Source organism: Trachypithecus francoisi, unplaced genomic scaffold (assembly GCF_009764315.1).
Source record: "Trachypithecus francoisi isolate TF-2019V2 unplaced genomic scaffold, Tfra_2.0 Lachesis_group12, whole genome shotgun sequence".
Lineage (NCBI taxonomy): Eukaryota > Metazoa > Chordata > Mammalia > Primates > Cercopithecidae > Trachypithecus > Trachypithecus francoisi.
The window spans coordinates 72397815-72418768 of NW_022681457.1; the positions used below are offsets into that span (position 1 = coordinate 72397815).

The 20954-nt window shown below is 45.2% G+C and overlaps 2 protein-coding genes across 2 annotated transcripts in view; one reads left to right on the forward strand and one right to left on the reverse strand.

Annotated features, from left to right (window-relative positions):
* The first annotated feature begins 2314 nt into the window (after positions 1-2314).
* RAB3B (RAB3B, member RAS oncogene family) overlaps positions 2315-20954 on the forward strand; it is a 77832-nt gene continuing 59192 nt past the window's right edge. Inside the window, exons 1-2 of the mRNA XM_033226386.1 lie at positions 2315-2523; positions 15977-16204. Of these exons, the coding sequence (XP_033082277.1) occupies positions 15977-16204 (228 nt within the window). The 5' untranslated portion in view covers positions 2315-2523. The remainder of the gene's footprint in view (positions 2524-15976; positions 16205-20954) is intronic.
* LOC117092594 (40S ribosomal protein S26-like) lies at positions 12153-12504 on the reverse strand. Its single transcript, XM_033226387.1, has one exon. The coding sequence runs from the start codon at positions 12502-12504 to the stop codon at positions 12274-12276; it is 231 nt and encodes a 76-aa protein (XP_033082278.1). The 3' UTR covers positions 12153-12273.

The following is a 20954-nucleotide window of genomic DNA, read 5'->3' on the forward strand; positions in this document are numbered from 1 at the left end:
AGCAAGGACTGAAGACCAGGTCTGCCTGGCCCCAAGCCTGTGTGTGCCCTTTCTAATTTACTACACCACCTTTCAGGGGAGGGAGAAGGAGAAAGCAACCAGAAGAACTGAGACTACATAAAAGCAATACCATCTGTTCTCATATTGTCTCACAACTTTAAAAGGATGGCTCTATATACTATCTCATTATTCCTGGGAAGACAGAATAATCATTATCATCTCATCTATTTTGAAATGAGGAAAGTAGTGCCTTGTGGGAGAAAGGGAGTGAGGGAGCAGTTCAGTGTAGCATGTTTGATTTTGCTATTACAGAGGTACCAGCAGTGGGTGATTAAGAGCTCAAGAGTGACCATGGGAGCTGGTGGCCAAGGTGATGTGGAGGCCAAGGACTGAGGGACAAGGAACTCCCATAGCTACTGAAGTCACCAGGAGGATGGCAGGACAGGGGCTAGTGAGGATGACCATGAGCCAGGGGCTGCAATCTTTAATGCATAAGAAGCAATTGGGTGTCAGTGATGAGGAGGGGTTGAGGTGGGTATGGCTGGAGAGTACAGGAGAAATAATTTTTGTATAAGGGTGGAAATGGCCAAGCCGACCCCACATCCTGGTTTTATAGTATATGGGGAGTGGAAAAATGGGAAGCCTTCTAGCAGAGGGCAGCAAAGGAGACAGTACCTGGAGGATGCTCAGGCAAAGAAGTCATCTGAGTACTCTGAAGAAGTAGAGAGTATAGGAAAGTTTGTTGACAAAAGAACAGGATTCTAGAAGGCACAGAGGAAAGGGCTGGCAGTGTGGTGGGCAGTGTGAGTGAAAGGGCTTGGCAAGAAGCTCAGAAGAGTAAGCGTCTGAGACAGAGGTCAGACAAGCAGAGGAGCTGTCAGCTTGGGTGGTTCCTAGGCTGGAGATGTACACTGTAGACAGGGTCATAATGGAACTTCGGGGGAGAATGGTTTTGGTATTTGACTCAGACCTCTAAGATCTGAGACGGGGGAGAAGCGTGAGGAAAGACGATTCTAGACCAAGCTGTCAGCTGGCTCCTGTGACCTCAGAAAGACTGGAAGTCCACATCAGGATTTGAGGGTGGGGCGTTAATTACCTCCTGTATCTGCCTCCTCTGGTGGAAGTGGGACTTTCTAGGGCCGGGCCAGGCAAGAACATTTTCCTACTCCTGTTGACAGCCTCCTGGTAATGGGAAACCATTGAGAGATTTTTGTTTGTTTGTTGTTTTTTGACAGAGACTGGCTCTGTTTCCCAGGCTGGAGTGCACTGCTGGAGTACAGTGATCTTGGCTCACTGCAATGTCTGCCTCCCGGGTTCAAGTAGTTCTCCTGCCTCAGCCTCCCGAGTAGCTGAGACTACAGGCATGGGCCGCCATGCCTGGCTGGCTAATTTTTGTATTTTTAGTAGAGTCAGAGTTTCACCATGTTGGCCGGGTTGGTCTCGAACTCCTGACCTCTAGTGATCTGCCCACCTCGGCCTCGCAAAGTGCTGGGATTACAGGCGTGAGCCACTGTGCCCGGCCAAGAGTTTTCTTAAACAAGATTGATGGTAACATGGTGACATTTTTTAAAGGGTTGCTCAGGCTTGTGTTAAAATGATTTTGGTATCTGACTCAGAATGAGTGGGACCAGGAAATCTCATAGCTACTGAAGTCACCAGGATTATGGCACAGAACAGGGGCTAGTGAGGATGACCATGAGCCAGGGGCTGCAATCTTTAATGCATAAGGAGTAATTGGGTGTCAGTGATGAGGAGGGGTGGAAGGTGGTATGACTGGAGAGCACAGGAGAAATAATTTTTGTACAAGGGGGGAAATGGCCATGCTGACACCACCTCTTGGTTTTATAGGATGAATTGGAGAGTGAAGGCAGGAATTAGGAAGCTGTTGCATTAGTCCAAGCAACAAGTGATGATGCCGGAGTCAGAACAAGGGCAATGGAGACACAGAGGCAGGGCAGGGATATGCTAAGGTGGTGGGATGTGGGGTGTGAAGGAAGCACAGATAGGGTAGAGGACAGCGTTCAGGTTTCTGGCTTCGTTTCCGCTTGTAGTCAGCCTCCCTCCCTGAGCTTTTGTGAAGACGGAGCGATAGAACGGACCAGAAAGCAGTTTGGAAATGGCAAATCTGTTACCCATCATTAGCTCCAGTATCATCAAAGCTCTCTAATTACCCTAGTAAGTTCAGTCAATGGAACGAGGCATGACAATTAAGATAAATCACGATAGTCACCCAAATAGGGGGGACCTGGAGGTCCTAAGTAACCTCGGATTCCTTACACCTGCCAGGCGTTGAGGGCCGGGGCGGGGCGAACACAGACTCCGCCCCTGGGCGGGGCCTGGATGCGGCCGGAGAAGAGCAGTGCTGGAGCTGGAGCCTCAGCCCTCAGGCGCCACTGTGAAGACCCCGCCCGCAGCGCCCCTCAGAGCCCTGCCCCGGCCCCCTCCGCTCCCTCCCGCCTCCAGGTCCTACTGTCCCGTCGACCTTACGGGAGCGAACCCGTCGTCCCGCACTAGGAGTCCGCGGTAAGGGGCGCGGCCCGGGCAGCCCGCCCGCGGAAGATCGAGGACCGATCCCCGGCGCGCGGCGCTGGGCACCGAGAGCGGGCGCCGAGAAGGAGCACGGGGCAGCGGAGGGGAGCCGGGGGAGGAGCGAGGGAGGGGGCTTCGCGGCGGCAGAGGTGGGGCTCGCCTCGGGAGGGAGCGCCGAGGGGGTCTCCCGAACCGTGGGGGCAGCCAGGGGAACTCCAAGGGCGGGAGGGGAGCAAGAAAGACGGCGCTGGGGCTGGGAGGAGAGATGGGGGCAACTGGAGGGCAGCGAGGGATTGCGGGGGGTATCGGGGGCGTGGGGGGCGAGGGAACTGCAAGGAGGGCGGAGAGGGGCTGTGCGGAAAGGGGGTACAGGGCAGCCGAGGGGCAGCGAACGGGGCGCTGAGGGAGAGGATTGAGGGGCGCTAGAGCGGGGGCGCGGGGGGAGGCGTGGAGGTGAGGAACTGAGGGGAGGGGACTGGCTGGGTGGGGGTCGTTTGAAGCTGGAGGGGACTGAGGTGCCGAGGGAAAGGGTCGCTGGGCAGCTGGGGAGCATCCCTGGTGCCCTGGTCGGGAGAGGGTCAGGGGGTGGGGGGTGTGGGTATGGATAGCTGAAATGGGGAAGGGCAGCAGGGCAGTGTCTGGTCGAAAAAGGGTCATTTATGGGAGATGTGGGTAGGGATAGCTGGGGTCGGAGGTGGAGCCCAGCTGGGGACCGGCGTGGGGATAACTGTAGATGGAAGGCGAGGGGTGGGGCTTGGGGGCGGGAAGCCTGGGAGAATGGAAGGGTGAGAGGCCAGGCTGGGTCTACCCCACTGCAGAGGAAGGGGGCAGGGAGCTGGTGGAGACAGAGGGAAGTGGCCTTGGAAATGGACACAGGGGCCTATATTCTGGTCAGGAGTGGGGAGGAGGCTCTGGAATAGAGTAGGGTCTGGCGGCTGCGAGTGGAGGAATCGTGAGAGAACCTGGAGGGTATAGATAGGGTGGTGGAGCGCTGGGTCAGGCTGGAGAGGAGGCCAGGTGTGGGTTGTGGTGTAAGGATGGAAAGATAATGGGGATTGAAGTGGAGCCCAGGCACTAGCGGTGTCTTGCGCACTCAGGAGTCCAAGGAGGGGACCCAGGCACTGGACTTTGTTATATGGGCACCAGGGATCACAGAAAATAAGAGAATCGTGGACAGAAAAAGTCATTCAACTCTGTTTTGTAGTCCCAGCATGGAAGGAACTTTGGGGAGGGCAGGGCAGCTGCCTTTGGAAGCTAAGAGAGATATGGAGGGGGTGGGAGAAAGATGGGCTCTCAAAACACACACACACACACACACACAAACAAACAAACAAACAAAACAAACACAACAATATGGGCCCTCTTCCCCCAGCTTCCTGGAATCCAGATGGAAAGGGGTGGGAGATAGTAAAAGGAGAGGGTGTGTGTGTGTGTGTGTGTGTGTGCGCGCGTGCGTAGGTGGGTGCCCACCTGTTCTGTGCCTATAAACAGAGGAAGACAATGGAAGCCGTGAAAGTCCCTATATATAGAAGTGGAAAGCCCTGATGCTGTGGGAGCCAGAGAAGAGGCATTCTTGGGGAGGTGGGTGGGTTGGAGAAGGCTTCCTGGTCATGAAGGATTTAGCTAGCAGTGGAGGAAAGTGTGTTCCTATCAGAGGAAACCGAATGGGAAAAGGCAAAAATCTAAAAGCATCTCCAGTCCAAGAAATAAATCTTCAGTTTCCTAAAGATTATGACATGAAGGGAGGCATCAGTAACCTATAGAAAATCTTTAAATAGGTTTCCCCTCTGAGCTTGAAGCTCCTAGAGTCTCTCCATCTCCCCAAAATATAGCATAGGGCCTGGTACATAGTAGGTGCTTAGTGAATGTTGATTGAATGAATAATTGAGCTGTGGTGGTGCTCCTGCCTCAATTTCTTCATCCATTTCCAAGAATTGTTGTGAGAATCAAATAGGATAATGTGGGTGAAAAGAACTTTGTAAACTGTAAAATACTGTACAAAGAGAGAGGACACTGATGTTATTCTGCAGGTGTGCCTCTGTTCTGTCAGTGGACACACCCATGGCTATCTCTTTCCAATCTGGAGGAGGAAGGAAATGAAAATCAAGCATCTGTTGTGTGCAAGATGGAATGCATTGAAAGCGTCTTGTAGAATGCTTGACATTTAGTAGGTGCTCAATAAATGGTAACTGTTATGATATTGTTTCTGTGGCTCTAAGATACCTGGGAAAACAATGAAAAGGTGGTGATGGGTTAGCAGTGGGGAATAGTCTAAAGACAGATTGAATTAGAAAAGGAGAGTGTGGCTTAAAGGAGGAGGATGAGGTCCACATTTGCCCAACTCCCTCCTTATTCTCACTGAAATGCTCCAAGTAGGAAGACAGGGAATTACATTTATTGAGCCCCTGCTATATTGCATATACAGTTGACCTTTGAACAGCATGGGTTTGAACTGTGCAAGTCCACTTATACCCAATTTTCTTTTTCAACCAAACACTGATTAAAAAAAAAAAAATACCATGGTGGGTCAAGCGCAGTGGCTCGAACCTGTAATCCCAGTTACGTGGGAGGCTGAGGTAGGAGGATCACTTGAGCCCAGGAACTTGAAGCTACAGTGAGTTATGATCAGGCCACTGTACTCCATCCTGGGAAACAGAGTGACACCCATCTCTTAAAAAAGAAGAAAAAGAGAAGAAAATACAGTAGTGAAGGGAGGCGAAGTCTGTATATTCAGAGGACCAACTTTTAGTCTAGGTGGGCTCCACTGGGCCAACTGTGGTTCTTGAGTAGGCATGAATTTCGGTGTATGTGGAGGTCCTGGAGTCAATCCCTTGCCTATACCAAGAAATTACTGTACTATTCTAGATGTATTACCCACATTACCTATAATTTTCCCAACAATTGTTTTTTGAATGAAGAAACTGTCTTAATCTTATAAAATTTCTTCCCAAAGTCTCATATGTAATAAATGATAGACCTGGAAACTGAATCTAGTTTGTTTGATTTGGAACTCCAAACTACTTCCACTACTCAGGATGACTTGCTAGAAGAAACTATGAAGCACAGAGACAAACAAAAAAATTAAGGGGTTAATAAAACACCCTCCCATATACAGGTTGTAATTCTTGCAACAGTTTTGCCAGGAAGCCATTTTATGAACTCCTTTTATAGATGAGGAAACTGAGGCCAGGAGTGTGATTTGTCTAAGTTTACAGGACCACTGAAAGAGCCAGGGCTTATCTTTTAAATGCCAGGTCGCTTGGACTCAGACTCATGTTCTTTCCAACAAAGGTAAGTTCCTTCATTCATTCCTTCACTCCATTTATTGAGCTGATCTCTTCTTGCTGGATTTTAGGGCTCTTTCCTGGCTGAAGTTGTCTTCTTCCTTAGGTGCTTATTTCTGCCACCTATCAGACTGAAAGGGTTATTTGTTTTTCACAGCCACCCTTTGAGGAGCCATTTCTTTCCTCCAGCCTGGGACAGGGACGACTTCCCAGTTGGTCCCTGGGCCTTCATCTGTATTGCTTGTCACGGAGATAGCTCTATCATTTTATGTGACTGTCACAAAATAGAGGAAAGATTTGATTGATGCTTATCTTACAAATGCAATTCTGCACGCACCACTGTACAGTGACCTGTCTGCTTAGATCTGCCTCAGGCGGCTGCCTGCTGGGATGCTTTTGCCTGTCTTCCAAATGTCTAAGTAGTCCCTGGCTGCCCCCTCCTAAGAAGATCCCCTTGGGGGCTTCCATCTGAATGAGCCTTCCAACTGAACTCAGCTCTCTGCCTCTCCCCATTCTCACACCACCTACTGGGAAAGCCATGCTGCCTGTGCATAAGCAGATGCTGACAGTGTGGTATGGCAAGTATAGTATGGTAGCAAGACACTCAGGATGTTGGGGATGCTTCTTTTTTTAATTTTTATTTTTAGAGATAGGGTCTCACTCTGTCACCCAGGCTAGGATACAGTGGTGCAATCATAGCTCACTGTAACCTCGAACCCCTGGACTCAAGTGATTTTCCTGCCTCAGCCTCCCAAGTACCGAGGACTACAGGTACACACTACCACATCCAGCTAATTTAAAATTTTTTTGGCTGGGTGTGGTGGCTCATGCCTGTAATCCCAGCACTTTGGGAGGCCGAGGTGGGCAGATCACAAGGTCAGGAGATTGAGACCATCCTGGCTAACACGGTGAAACCCTGTCTCTACTAAAACTACAAAAAATTAGCTGGGCGTGGTGGCAGACGCCTGTAGTCCCAGCTACTCGGGAGGCTGAGGCAGGAGAATGGTGTGAACCCAGGAGGTGGAGCTTGCAGTGAGCCTAGATCGTGCCACTGCATTCCAGCCTGGGCAACAGAGCGAGATTGTCTCAAAAAAAAAAAAAAATTGTAGAAATGGAATCTCACTGTTTCCCAGCCTGGTTTTGAACTCCTGGCCTCAAGTGATTTTCCCACTTTGGCCTCCCAAAGTGTTGGGATTATAGGTATGAGCCACCATGCCCAGCCAGGATGCTTCTTTATTCACTCTAAAATTGTTGTGGTTTTCATTTTCCTTAATCCTGTCAAACCTGGAAGCCATTAGGTAACAGAAGTTCCATTCATGACCCTCCAACTGACTTGCTGTGTGAGCTTGGACAAATCACTTGTCTTTGCAGAGCCTCTTTTTTTTTTTTTTTTTTTTTTAACCTGTAAGATAAATGGAGGTAGATCAGGAGCTGAAACAATTTTTTACTCTTGCCATCACTCCCTAGTCTCATATCTGTGGCAGTCATCGCTAATAAAGGCAGACAAATTTCTCACTGATTCTACACAAGGCTACATGTATTTTTCTCAGCACATACATTTCTCTTATTTAAAATTCACAGCACCTTGTGAAAGTAGGTATTATTGTTAGATGAGGACACTGAGGCATAGACTTTAAGTAGGTTGGCCAAGTTTACACATTGAATTGCTGGGAAAGCTGGGCCCAGTAGCCAGGCTTTTTGTTACCATAAAGCTGCTACTCCAAAGTTCCTTCTAATTCTAGCAGTTTAAGAGTGTGAAGCTGGGCTACATCAGAAAAATGAAGACCAATAATCTGACATTTACACTGATAGTCTGGCACTTGAAAAATGGTCTATATGTGTTTCTTGAAAGACATAACACCCTCTAAGGATTTACTATAGGTCTAGCATTGACCAGATGTAAGTATGGATAAAGCCCCCTTGAATCCAGAAGAGGGAGCAAACAGTTAATTGTAAAACAGGCCCAAATAATGGAGCCACGATCAGGGAGAGGGCAGTTGAACAAGATTTGCCTGCAGAGTGAATTAAAGACGACAGTGAAATAATATATGTTCAGTACCTCCCTGGGCCAAGAAACTGTGTCAGATTGTTTACGTACAGTACTACTCATTCTATTTGTACCAAGCTCTGTGAAGTAGGTGGTATTTTCTCTATTTTAAGGTAAAAGTGCTGTGGCTTAGAGAGGGAATATGACTTACCTAATAATTCATCTGAGGGGTAGAGCATTGATTTTAAACTTTTTCATAACACCGCAGGGTACTAAGTCTAGTCTTGGCTGTTAGCTGTGAGATTTGGGCAAATCCTTTTAATTTCTCACTTTCAATTTCCTTCTTGATCAAATGGAAATAATCATCCCTGTCTTTCCAGCTTTATTTCCCAGCTTTATTTAGAGGATAGAATAAGATAAAGGATATGAAATTGTGGTAAAGATCAAATTTATGTTTTAGTAAAGTGACTCTTTGACCAGCAATTCCACCTCAAGGAATCTCAAGGAAATAATTAGGAAAATGTACAAAAATTTATGTAAAGAAATGTTCACTGTAGTTTAATTTATAATAATTAAGAGTAGAAAAACAACTTAAAAGCAACTTCCTAAAGAAAGTGACAATATTAAAGAATTGATCTGGCTGGGCCAACATGGTGAAATCCTGTCTCTACTAAAAATACAAAAATTAGCCGGGTGTGATGGTAAGCACCTGTAGTCCCAGCTACCTGGGAGGCTGAGGCAGGAGAATCGCTTGAACCCAGGAGGTGGAGGTTGCAGTGAGCCAAGATTGCGATTGCAGCATTGTACTCCAGCCAGGGTGACAGAGTGAGACTCCTTCTCAAAAAAAAAAAAAAAAAAAAAAAAAAAGACTTGATCTTATGACACATCTATAGGATGGAATATAATGTAGTCAACTGAAATTATTATTTTTTTTTTAGAGTTTTCAAAGTCTCATTCATACTTTTTTTTTTTTAAGAGAATCTCCACTGTTGCCCAGGCTGAAGTGCAGTGGCACAGTCTCAGCTCACTGTAACCTTTGCTTCCCAGGTTCAAGTGATTCTCCTGCCTCAGCCTCCAGAGTAGCTGGGATTACAGGCAGCCACCACCACGCCCAGCTAATTTTTTGTATTTTTAGTAGAGACGGGGTTTCACCATGTTGGCCATGCTGGTCTCGAACTCCTGACCTCGTGATTCGCCGCCTTGGCCTCTCAAAGTGCTGGGATTACAGGTGTGAGCCACTGCGCCCAGCCGATACTTTCTTTTTTTTTTTTTTGAGACAGTTTCTTACTCCTGACCTCAAGTGATCTGCCTGCCTCAGCCTCCCAAAGTCTGGGATTACAGGCCTGAGCCACCAGTCTGTCGCCCAGACTGGAGTGTAATTGTGTGATCTTGACTCATTGCAGCTTCCGCCTCCTGGGTTCAAGGCAATTCTTGTGCTTCAGTCTCCTGAGTAGCTGGAATTACAGGCGTGCGCCACCACGCCTGGCTAATTTTTGTATTTTTAGTAAAGACTGGATTTCACCATGTTGGCCAGGCTGATCTCAAACTCCTGAGCTCAAGTGATCCGCCTGCCTGGGCCTCCCAAAGTGCTGGGATTATGGGGCTGAGCCACTGCGCCTGGTCTCAAAATCTCATACATTTGTGGTACTTTCGGAATTATTTAAGTCCAGTCATGCATTGCTAATGACAAGGGTATGTTCCGAGAAATGTGTCATTAGGCGATTTCATAGTTGTATGAACATCATAGAGTATACTTACACAAATCTATATGGTATACGGTATAGCTTACTATACACATAGTCTATATGGAATAGATGGCCTATAACTCCTAGGCTACAAACCTGTACAGCAAGTTACTGTATTGAATACAGCAGGCAATTGTAACACAGTGGTAAGTATCTGTGTATCTAAACACATCTAAACATAGAAAAGGTACAGTAAAAATGCGGTGTTTTTTTTTCTTTTGAGACTGAGTCTGGCTCTGTCACCCAAGCTGGAGTACAGTGGTGCAGTCTCAGCTCACTGCAACCTCAGCTTCCTGAATAGCTGGGATTACAGGCATCTGCCACCATGCCCGGCTAATTTTTTATATTTTTAGTAGAGATGGAGTTTCATCATGTTGGCCAGGCTGGTCTCTATCTCCTGACCTCAAGTGATCCACCAGCCTCAGCCTCCCAAAGTGCTGGGATTACAGGTGTGAACCACTGCACCCAGTCATAATATGGTATGATATAAAAAGTGGTACACCTGTAGAGGACATTTACCATGAATGGAGCTTGCAGGGCCAGCAGTTGCTCTGGGGGAGTCAGTGAGTGAGTGGTGAGTGAATGTGAAGGCCTAGGACATTACCATGCACTATAGGAGACTTTATAACACTGTACACTTAGTCTACACTAAATTTATTTACAAATATTTTTCTTCAATAATAAATTAACTTTGGCTTACCATAACTTTTAAACTTTATAAACTTAAAAAATGTTTAAAACCTTTTAGACTCTTTTATTTATTTATTTATTTATTTTTGAGATTGAGTCTTGCTCTGTCACCCAGGCTGGAGTACAGTGGATCTCTGCTCACTGCAACCTCCACCTCTCGAGTTCAAGCAATTCTTGTGTCTCAGCCTCCTGAGTAGCTGAGATTACAGGCGCACACCACCACGCCTGGCTAATTTTTGTATTTTTGGTAGAGATGGGGTTTCACCATGTTGGCTAGGCTGGTCTTGAACTCCTGACCTCAAGTGATCTGCCTGCCTCAGCCTCCCAAAGTCTGGGATTACAGGCCTGAGCCACCATGCCCAGCCATAGACACTTTTGTAATAACACTTAGCTTAAAGTACAAATACGTTGTATGGGCTTTTTTGAGATGAAGGCTCACTGTGTCACCTGGATTGGAATGCAGTGGTGCAATCATGGGTCACTGCAGCCTCAAACTCCTTGGCTTGAGCGATTCTCCCACCTTGGCCTCCCAAAGTGTTGGAATTACAGGCATGAGCCACTGAACCTGGACTTTTCTTTCTTTATTTTCTTCCTTAGTTTTAACATTTATGTTTGAAATTATTTTGTTAAAAAGGAAGACACAAATACACACGTGAGCTTAGGCCTACACAGGGTCCAGGAGCATCAATATCACTGCCTTCCATTTCCACATCTTGTCCCACTGGAAAGTCTTCAGGGGCAATAATAGGCATGGAGCTGTCATCTCTTATGGCAATGTCTTCTTCTGGAATACTTTCTGAAGGACCTGCCTGAGGCTGTTTTACTGTTAAGTTTAAAAAAAAAATTAAGTAGAAAAAGTACACTCTAAAATAACAATAAAAGTGTGGTAAGTAAATATAGAAACCAGTAACATAGTCATTTATTATCAATATCAAGTATTATGTATTGCACATAATAGTATGTGCTGTACTTTTATACAACTGGCAATGTAGTAGGTTTGTTTACACCAGTGTCAACACAAACATGTGAGTAATATGTTGTGCTACGACGTTACCATGGCTACTATGTCATTAGGCAATAGGAATTTTTCAGCTCCATTATAATCTTATGGGACCACCATTGTACATGTGGTCTGTCACTGACTGAAACGTTGTTATGCGGTTCATGATTGTACTTTTAAAATTTAAGTGATTTGCTAAATAATAACATATATTCTAGTCTATACCTTCTGTACGTACGATATCAGCTATTACAATATGCATAGAAGGTATAGACTAAAATGCGTGGTATGCTATTTGTATATAAATAGTATAAATAGATCTCTTTGCTTATATATGCAAAGGCTATCTCTGAAGGATATATAAATTGATAACATGTATGCCTCTGGGGAGGGGAGCTGGATCAGGAATCAAAGATGGAAGGAAGCAAGACTTACTTTTCAGTTTAAACCTTTAGGTTTCATATTACTTGTATTTCATGCCAGGAATTAAGAAAATAATGCAGCTAGGTGCAGTGGCTCTTGCCTGTAATGCTAGCACTTTGGGAGGCCATGGAGGGCAGATCACTTGATCCCAGTTTGAGGCCAGCCTGGACAACATGGTGAAACCCCATCTCTACAAAAAGTACAAAAATTAGCTGGGCATGGTGGCACATGCCTGTAGTCCCAGCTACTTGGGAAGCTGAGGTAAGAGGATCACTTGAGCCCAGGAGGTCAAGACTAGTAAGCCAAGATAGCGCCATTGCACTCCAGCCTGGGCGACAGAGTGAGACCCTGTCTCAAAAAATAAAATAAAATAAGAAACTACAACTGGTAAAAAAGGTAATACTTGCAAATAGGATATGCTTGAATTATTTTCCGTAAGTGTGTATTACTTTTTAAATTAACAAATAAAATATAATATTAACATAGATGGCCTGTTTTTTAAGTACAATTTCCATTTTAGTTTTCTCCAGAGAATAGTCCATCTTCAGTCTTTAAGGACTCAGCTCCTTACATGGGCTTTGGTGGGAGCCGTGGGGCAGCACCCGCAGGTCTAAATCAGGGTGGTGGTGTTTGGTCCTTGCGGGCTTCACGAGGCCAATTCCTGACTACTTTGCTGTGAATTGCACAACTCACACAGTAATGGAGCTTCACACACTGCTTGGGAAGCACATAGGCATCAAAGACACTTGCTTCAGAAATGTCCCTGACTGCTGTGGCCTCCACTATGTTTCGAATGACGAATTTCTTAATGGCCTTGTCCTTGGGCACACATTGGGCACAGTTCATGCAGTGAATAGGCTGCACGTGGGCCTATTTTTGGCACGACTGTCGTTCCTTCTTTTCTTTGTCATCTTGGAGGCGTGGACTGGAGAGAGGAGGTTTTTTTTTTTTTTTGGTAGAGACAGTCTTGCTCTGTTGCCCAAGCAGGAGTGCAGTGACGCAATCATGGCTTACTGCAGCTTCAAATTTCTGGGCTCAAATAATACTCCTGCCTCAGCATCCCAAGCAGCTGGGATTATAGATGTGTGCCTCCACACCTGGCTAATTTTTTACTTTTTGTAGAAATGGGGTCTCCCTATGTTGCCCAGGCTGGTCTTGAACTCCTGGCCTGAAGCCATCCTCCCACTTGGGCCTCCCAAAGTGCTGGGATTGCACGTGTGAGCCACTGCACCTGGCCTTAGGTGGCACTCTTGTATGAAAAAATATTGAAGGACATACACTAAAATGTTAACAGCCATAGTTTCGGAGTGGATGGGATGTCAGTTAATTTTTTTTTTTTTGGGTGGTATCTCGCTCTGTCGCCCAGGCTGGAGTGCAGTGGCATGGATCTCAGCTCACTACAAGTTCTGCCTCCCATGTTCACGCCATTTTCCTGCCTCAGCCTCCCAAGTAGCTGGGACTACAGGCACCCACCACCACACCCGGCCAATTTTTTGTATTTTTCTAGAGATGGGGTTTCACTGTGTTAGCCAGGATGGTCTCAATCTCTTGACCTCGTGATTTGCCCACCTCGGCCTCCCAAAGTGCTGGGATTACAGGCCTGAGCCACCGTGCCTGGCCAGATGTCAGTTAATTTTAAATTCTCTTTTTCACATTTTTGTATAATATAATTTTCAACTTTTTTATAATGAATACATTCATAGTAGGAATTTTCTCTTGTGCACAAAGAAAGATGACTGGCAAACAGCAGAGTGGTGTGAGGTTGTTGTGGTTTCGTCCCTTGTTTTAATGTAGAAAAAGCATAATGTGGCCAGGAGTGGTGGCTCACACCTGTAATCCTAGCACTTTGGGAGTCCGAGGCAGGTGGATCACCTGAGGTTAGGAGTTCAAACCAGCCTGGTCAACATGGCAAAACCCTGTCTCTATTAAAAATACAAAAATTAACCAGGTTTGGTGGTGGATGCCTGTAATCCCAGCTACTTGGGAGGCTGAGGCAGGAGAATCGCTTGAACTCGGGGGGCAGAGGTTGCAGTGAGCCGAGATTGCGCCACTGCACTCCAGTCTGGGCAAAAGAGCAAGACTCCATCTCAAAAAAAAAAAAAAAAAAAGCATGATGCCTTTGCATGGCAAGTTCTTGCAACAGCCTTTGCACCTAGTACCATGAAAAGCTGAAAAGTTAAGGCTGTGAGATGGTTTAAGCAGCCAATGGCACCCTCCTTTCCAACCTCACTTTCTTCCTCCATGTAAGTGCTATGCCTCGGTCTCCAAGTGTCCTGGGCATGTTCCACACTTGCCTAGTGAGTCTTGTCATGGGACAGATTGATACAGGGATGGAACTTAGAGTCTCAGATAAGGATTGAGAGCTGGGAGCAAAGGAAAGAAAGAACAGAGACCACAGGAGTCCAGTGGTGACATATGCAAGGAACTTTTATTAAAAGGCTGCTAACAACCTTACATATTTGTCTAACTTTTCTTCAAGAGAGCTTTAAACCTACATTAATCAGCTCCTTATCCTTACAGCTCCCCTGAGAGGCCCAAAGAGCCACACCCACCAGCCTCACGCCCTTTATTTTCCTGTGGGGAAAAAAGCAGGAATTCCTAACAAGAATGAAAACCCAGACACCATCACACTTGAATGCTGTCCTCCCACCCTCCTCTGACTGTTCATCCAGCCATCTGGGTACCCTTGTGCTGAGCATAAGCGGAGAGTTCAGGTGGAGAAGCAGGGTACCTGAGGCTTCCAAGACATAGGAGAAGCAATTAAGGACTTAAAGAAGACCATGTGACCAAGTGCTGAATTATGGAGTTCAGATTTGGGTGTTCTAGGAAAGCAGATGGTGACAGAACTGAGAAGGCTGGGGTCTCAGGAAAGGTCTGGCATGTATTAAATATTTGCTGAATGAATGAATGAATGAATGAGTGAACAAATAAAGGACCTAGGCTTTGAAGGCTTTGGAATAATAAGGACATATGTTCACACCTGTGTGGAATTTACCAGTTGATAATGGTTTCATCCATTGTTATCTCATTTGAGTCCTGTGATAGCCCTGTGAGAAGAGCAGCGTGGAAATTGTTCTCCCCATTTTCCAGATGAGAAGATTGAGCCCCAGAGTGATGAAGTGACTGTGATGAATTCAGCACACATTTCCTGAGTGTTTATTATGTGCTGGGATTCGTGCTTTCCTAGAAACCAGATATCTAGGAATGAAGTCCATTAAGGCCCAGCTGCTCATTCCAACAGTGCTGAAGTGATGTAAGGGCTGTTACAGTGTTCTGAGAGCACAGGGGCAGGAGTGCCTGCCTCTGCCATGCACAGGGAAGCTGGCACTTGACCTGGACCTCCAATGATGGGTAGGAGTTTGTTAGGAGGAAAAGAGAATTCTAGGCAGAAGGAATACATGTATAAAGGGACAAAGGCAAGAAATAATGTGGCTTATTTGGCGTAAAGTGTGTAATTAGATCTAAGGGAAGCACAGGTTGGTGAAGAGAAGGGGTATAGGAAGATAAAGCTTAGAGAGTTGGCTTTTGGTTAGTTGGTTATTTGTCAAGTTGAACAGTTTGGACTTGATCTTTAGAGCTGTGGAAAGCCATGAAAGTTTCTATTTTTTATTTATTTTATTTTTTAGAGATGAGGTCTTGCTCTGCTGCCCAGGCTGGCATTCAGTGGCATGATCATGGCTCCCCACAGCATTGAACTCCTGGGCTCAAGTGATCCTCCCACCTCAGCCTCCTGAGTCATAAAAGTTTTTAAAGCAAGAGAGTGATAGCTCTTTACTGAGTCTTTCCTTGGATGCGCATGCGTTTGCTGTTCTTGGCTTTTTTTTTTTTTTCTTTCTTTCTCCAAAATAGCTCAGGAGCTGCTTCCTCCAGGAGCCTTTCCTTGATCACCGGGCCTCCAGGCTCAGTAAGATGCTTCTCATGGACTTCCTCAGCCAGGACTCCTCTGTCTTATCACTTATCTACTGCTTTGTTACTCTGTGTTGACCCACCTTTTATTCTAGTCTTTGTCCACCTAGAGGTCAGGCACCATGTCTGACTCATATTTGTAAGTCCCATGACCAGCACAGGGCTTGCCCCAGATCAATGTGCTCAGTAAATATTTGCTGAAGGAATGAATGGGAGGAGCTGGGTTCCACCCCAGTGCTGAGACAACATTTGGGGCAGGTGTAGTGATGGAGTGATTCTGAGTAGTGTGCATTTCCTCAGTGCTGCTGGAGTAAGGAGTGAGTGCGTGAATGGTGGGGTGACCATTAGAAGGTTGGTGACTCAAGGTGACACTGAAGGTCTGTTCCTGAGTGACCCTAGGTCTCTCTTGCAGATGGCTTCAGTGACGGATGGTAAAACTGGAGTCAAAGACGCCTCTGACCAGAATTTTGACTACATGTTTAAACTGCTTATCATTGGCAACAGCAGTGTTGGCAAGACCTCCTTCCTCTTCCGCTATGCTGATGACACGTTCACCCCGGCCTTCGTTAGCACCGTGGGCATCGACTTCAAGGTGAAGACGGTCTACCGTCACGAGAAGCGGGTGAAACTACAGATCTGGGTGAGTCCTGGGAATCTTGGGCAGGATTTTCCTGAGAGGCGGCTGGCCTGACAATATAAGGGCTGGGAGGTGGGGCCAGCTTGGAACTTCTGGGGTTTGCAGCATCAGGCGTTAATGCTGTTTCAGGTGTGGCCCCTGGGCTACCCTCTGCTAGCTTTATACAAGTTTGCTCTCCTCCAGGGGTTCAGTTGCTTCTCTGTTTAACTATGCAGGAGGTTTTATGTTGGCTTGTCTAAATGAGTGACCAAGAAACTGGGGCTTGGAGTTAGAGACTTGGGTTCAAATTCTGCTTCTGCCACTTACTAGTCATGGAACTTGACTGAATGGCTTAACTTCTCTGGGGCACCCTTTCTTCTTTGGGGATTGTAATAGCATCTGCATCATAAGGCTGTAGGGTCCTTAGTTCCTTGGCACAATTCCTGGAACATTGTAAATGCACACTAAATGTTAGCTACAGTATCAGTTATCTACTGTCCTATAACAAAACACTTTATAAGTTCATAGTGCCGGACTGGGCAACATTGTGAGACCTCATCTCTACAAAAAATAAAACAAATTAGCTGAGCATGGTGGTGGGCGCCTGTAGTCCCAGTTACTTGGGAGGCTGAGGTGGAAGCATTGCTTGATCCCAGGAAGTCGAGGCTGTGGTGAGCCATGATCATGCCACTGCACTCCAGCCTGGGCAACGGAGCAAGACTCCATCTCAAATAAATAGATAGATAGATAGATAGATAGATAGATAGATAAATAAATAAATAAATTTGTAGTGTCAACAATAATAATTCATTATCTTATAGTTTCTGTGGATCAAGCATTTGGGAGTGGCTTGGGGCCTCTTATGAGGTGTAGCCAGCTGTTGGCTTGGGTTGCAATCATCTGAAACATAGACTGGGGGTGGAGGATCTTTTTTTTTGTTTTTTTTAAGACGTAGTCTTGCTCTGTTGCCCAGGCTAGAGTGCAGTGACATGATCTCGGCTCACTGCAACCTCCACCTCCCGGGTTCAAGCGATTCTTCTGCCTCAGCCTCCCGAGCAGCTGGGACAAACAGGCGCCCGCCACCATGCCCAGCTAATTTTTGTATTTTTAGTAGAGATGGGGTTTCTCCATGTTGGCCAGGCTGGTCTCGAACTCCTGACCTCGTGATCCACCCGCCTCGGCCTTCCAAAGTGCTGAGATTAAAGGCGTGAGCCACCGCGCCTAGCCTGGGGCTGGAGGATCTTAAGGCTGCACACTCACATGTCTGGTGCTAGCTGTTGGCAGGAGGCCTTACTTCTTTCCCATTTGGCCTTTTAGAGTGTCTTCACAGAGCTGCTTAAGTGTCTTTATTTGTGTAGCAGCTGGCTTTTCCCAGAGTGAGAGATGTAAAAGGCCACAGGAAGTGGCAATGTCCCTTGTGAGTTAGCCTTAGCCTTACAGCTTTCTATTGGTCACTGATTCAGCATGGGAGGAAACTACACAAAAGTGTGGATATTGGGAGGAAAGTATCATTGGGAACCATCTTGGAAGCTGGCTGCCACAGCTACTACTATTATTAGTGTCTACCAGTAGTACTAATAAATTATGTACATATTTTAGATGATATAGCAACATGTAGATCATATAGTTTTCAAAAATGAATTAGTATCTGGATTGGAAATTTTGAAAATTTGTGATTTAAAGTATTCAAAACATGTATTATTATTATTTTATTTTTTTCGAGACCCTGTCTCACTCTGTAGCCTGGGCTGGAGTGCAGTGGCACTATCTTGGCTCATTGCAACTTCTTCCTCTCAGGTTCAATAGATTCTCCTGCCTCAGCCCCCTGAGTAGCTGCAATTATAGGCGTGTGCCACCACGCCTGGCTAATTTTTGTATTTTTAGTAGAGATGGGGTTTCTCCATGTTGGCCAGGCTGGTCTCGAACTCCTGACCTCGTGATCCACCCGCCTCGGCCTTCCAAAGTGCTGAGATTAAAGGCGTGAGCCACCGCGCCTAGCCTGGGGCTGGAGGATCTTAAGGCTGCACACTCACATGTCTGGTGCTAGCTGTTGGCAGGAGGCCTTACTTCTTTCCCATTTGGCCTTTTAGAGTGTCTTCACAGAGCTGCTTAAGTGTCTTTATTTGTGTAGCAGCTGGCTTTTCCCAGAGTGAGAGATGTAAAAGGCCACAGGAAGTGGCAATGTCCCTTGTGAGTTAGCCTTAGCCTTACAGCTTTCTATTGGTCACTGATTCAGCATGGAGGAAACTACACAAAAGTGTGGATATTGGGAGGAAAGTATCATTGGGAACCATCTTGGAAGCTGGCTGCCACAGCTACTACTATTATTAGTGTCTACCAGTAGTACTAATAATTATGTACATATTTTAGATGATATAGCAACATGTAGATCATATAGTTTTCAAAAATGAATTAGTATCTGGATTGGAAATTTTGAAAATTTGTGATTTAAAGTATTCAAAACATGTATTATTATTATTTTATTTTTTTCGAGACCCTGTCTCACTCTGTAGCCTGGCTGGAGTGCAGTGGCACTATCTTGGCTCATTGCAACTTCTTCCTCTCAGGTTCAATAGATTCTCCTGCCTCAGCCCCCTGAGTAGCTGCAATTATAGGCGTGTGCCACCACGCCTGGCTAATTTTTGTATTTTTAGTAGAGATGGGGTTTCACCATGTTGGCCAGGCTGATCTTGAACTCCTGACTCAGGTGATCCACCCGTGTCGGTCTCCCAAAGTGCTGGGATTACAGGCATGAGCCACTACGCCCAGCCAAAACATGTATTATTTATTATCTTTCTATTCTATGTGTTAAATGTACATTAATACATTATGCATATGTCTTATTGGGGCAGTCTGTATATAGTACTTTTCTTTTTACAAATTATTTCCCATATATATTATCTCACAATTAACATTATGAAGTAGGTACTACTTTAATACTCTCCTGTTTTGCCGAATAAGAAACTCAGACTCAGAGATTAGTTAACTTGCCTTAGGTCAACGACACTGCTATAAAGTGGGATTTCAAGAAGTATATGCTCTTTTCTCTACACTGTACATCTGAGGTATTATAGAGTTCATATTTCCCTTCATGATAATGTCAAATATTATATAGGGATAAAAGTTCATTTTGTTCATTTGCTCTCTATTAAAGGCATTGAGGATTCAGAGATCGTTAGAAATAGGAGAAGCTATATGAGTCGTTTAGTTCACTGATTCTCAGACCCATGGCATCAACATCACCTTGGAATTTGTTAGAAATGCAACTTCTCAGGCCCACATTAGAACTATTGAGTCAGAAACTCTGGTGGGTGAGTGACAATGATCTGTGCTATGACAAGTTTTCCAGGTGGTTTTGCGGCAGGCTAACTTTGTAGAACCACTTAGTTTAACTAGCTTGAGGTGAAAGTCAACATGCGTTTACTAAAAGCACCTATTAGGTGCCAGGTGATTTCACTTGTGTTATCTGATATCATCCTTGCAGTTCGTGCACAAGGGGATGTGAGCACAGAATATTTGGGGCGTGGTGAGCAATACAGTAAAACTGGATCAAGGTTGTGAAAGAGCAGAGTTGGTGCTGAGAGAGAAATTTGCTGGAGAGGCTATAGGTGGCAGATTGGGGTTCAAAGAGACCTTCCACGGCAAACAGGAAGTTCTTGTCATCAGGCAGAGGATTCATGCTTGATGACTCCTTAGGGAACTGAAGAAATTATTAGAGCTTACTTTTAATCTTTGAACATAAAATATTTTTTACTGATATTTGCTATGTGGATTGTCAGAAGTGTCTTTGTTTGATCACCATATCAGATGGTCAGATAGCCTACACTCAAAACGTCTTGAGATAAGAGGAGCCATTCTGCCCTTCTAAGGGGTTGACAGTGGACTGACTCACTTCTTCGTTTATGTTCGGCCAATTGTGAGCTTTTGTGGTTTTCTTGTGCCTGGTTAAGTGGATTTATTGATTACATGATCTAGTTTTAACTAAATGAAACGTCATAATGGATATATGGCTTTTAAAGAGTCCGATAAAGAAACCTCTGATTGAAGACTATACTAGAAGATTATAGTGAACCCAAATGAGCATAAAGAAAATGGCTGAACTGATGTTTTTCCAACTCCCAACACAAGTTCATTGTCAGCCACGTTTGGAGGTAAAATCAATGACAATGTAATTAGATCTGACATGGTCAGTCTCCCATCCAAGTACTAACCAGTCCCAACCCCTCTTAGCTTCCAAGATTAGACGAGATCGGGCGTGTTCAGGGTCGTATGGCCATAGATGACATGGTCATTCTCGTTGCTTTTGCTGAAGGGAAATTAACAAAGGGTTTTTATGTGTGTGTTTGTGCTTTTATGCAGCAAAAATAAAGTTTTCTGGACTGTTCATGAATACATTAGATTTTAAACATTTATTGTTTATTTTAACTTTATATATTTTAATATCTTTTGTGTATAGAATTAGACATATAGATATATAATCTAAGGAATACACATATACTGTGCATGCTGTATCTAAATTTTTCTTACTTAAAGGGATGTAAGTTGGAGACCACCACCATAGGCACTGGGGAGCCATAAAAGGGTTTAAACAAGTTAGATTTGCATTTTAGAAAAATTCCTGGCTTCAGTTTGAAGGGTAGATGTAAATGAGGCAAAGAAACCAGGTTTTGGATCCAAACTCATCAAATTGTATACATTAAATAAGTGTATTTTTTTGTGTATCAATTATACCTCATAAAGCTGTCTAAAAATTAATAAACAAATATAGTAGTGA

Coding starts and splice junctions, on each gene's coding strand:
- LOC117092594 (XM_033226387.1), bottom strand. CDS start 12,504: ATGAACTGTGCCCAATGTGTGCCCAAGGACAAGGCCATTAAGAAATTC.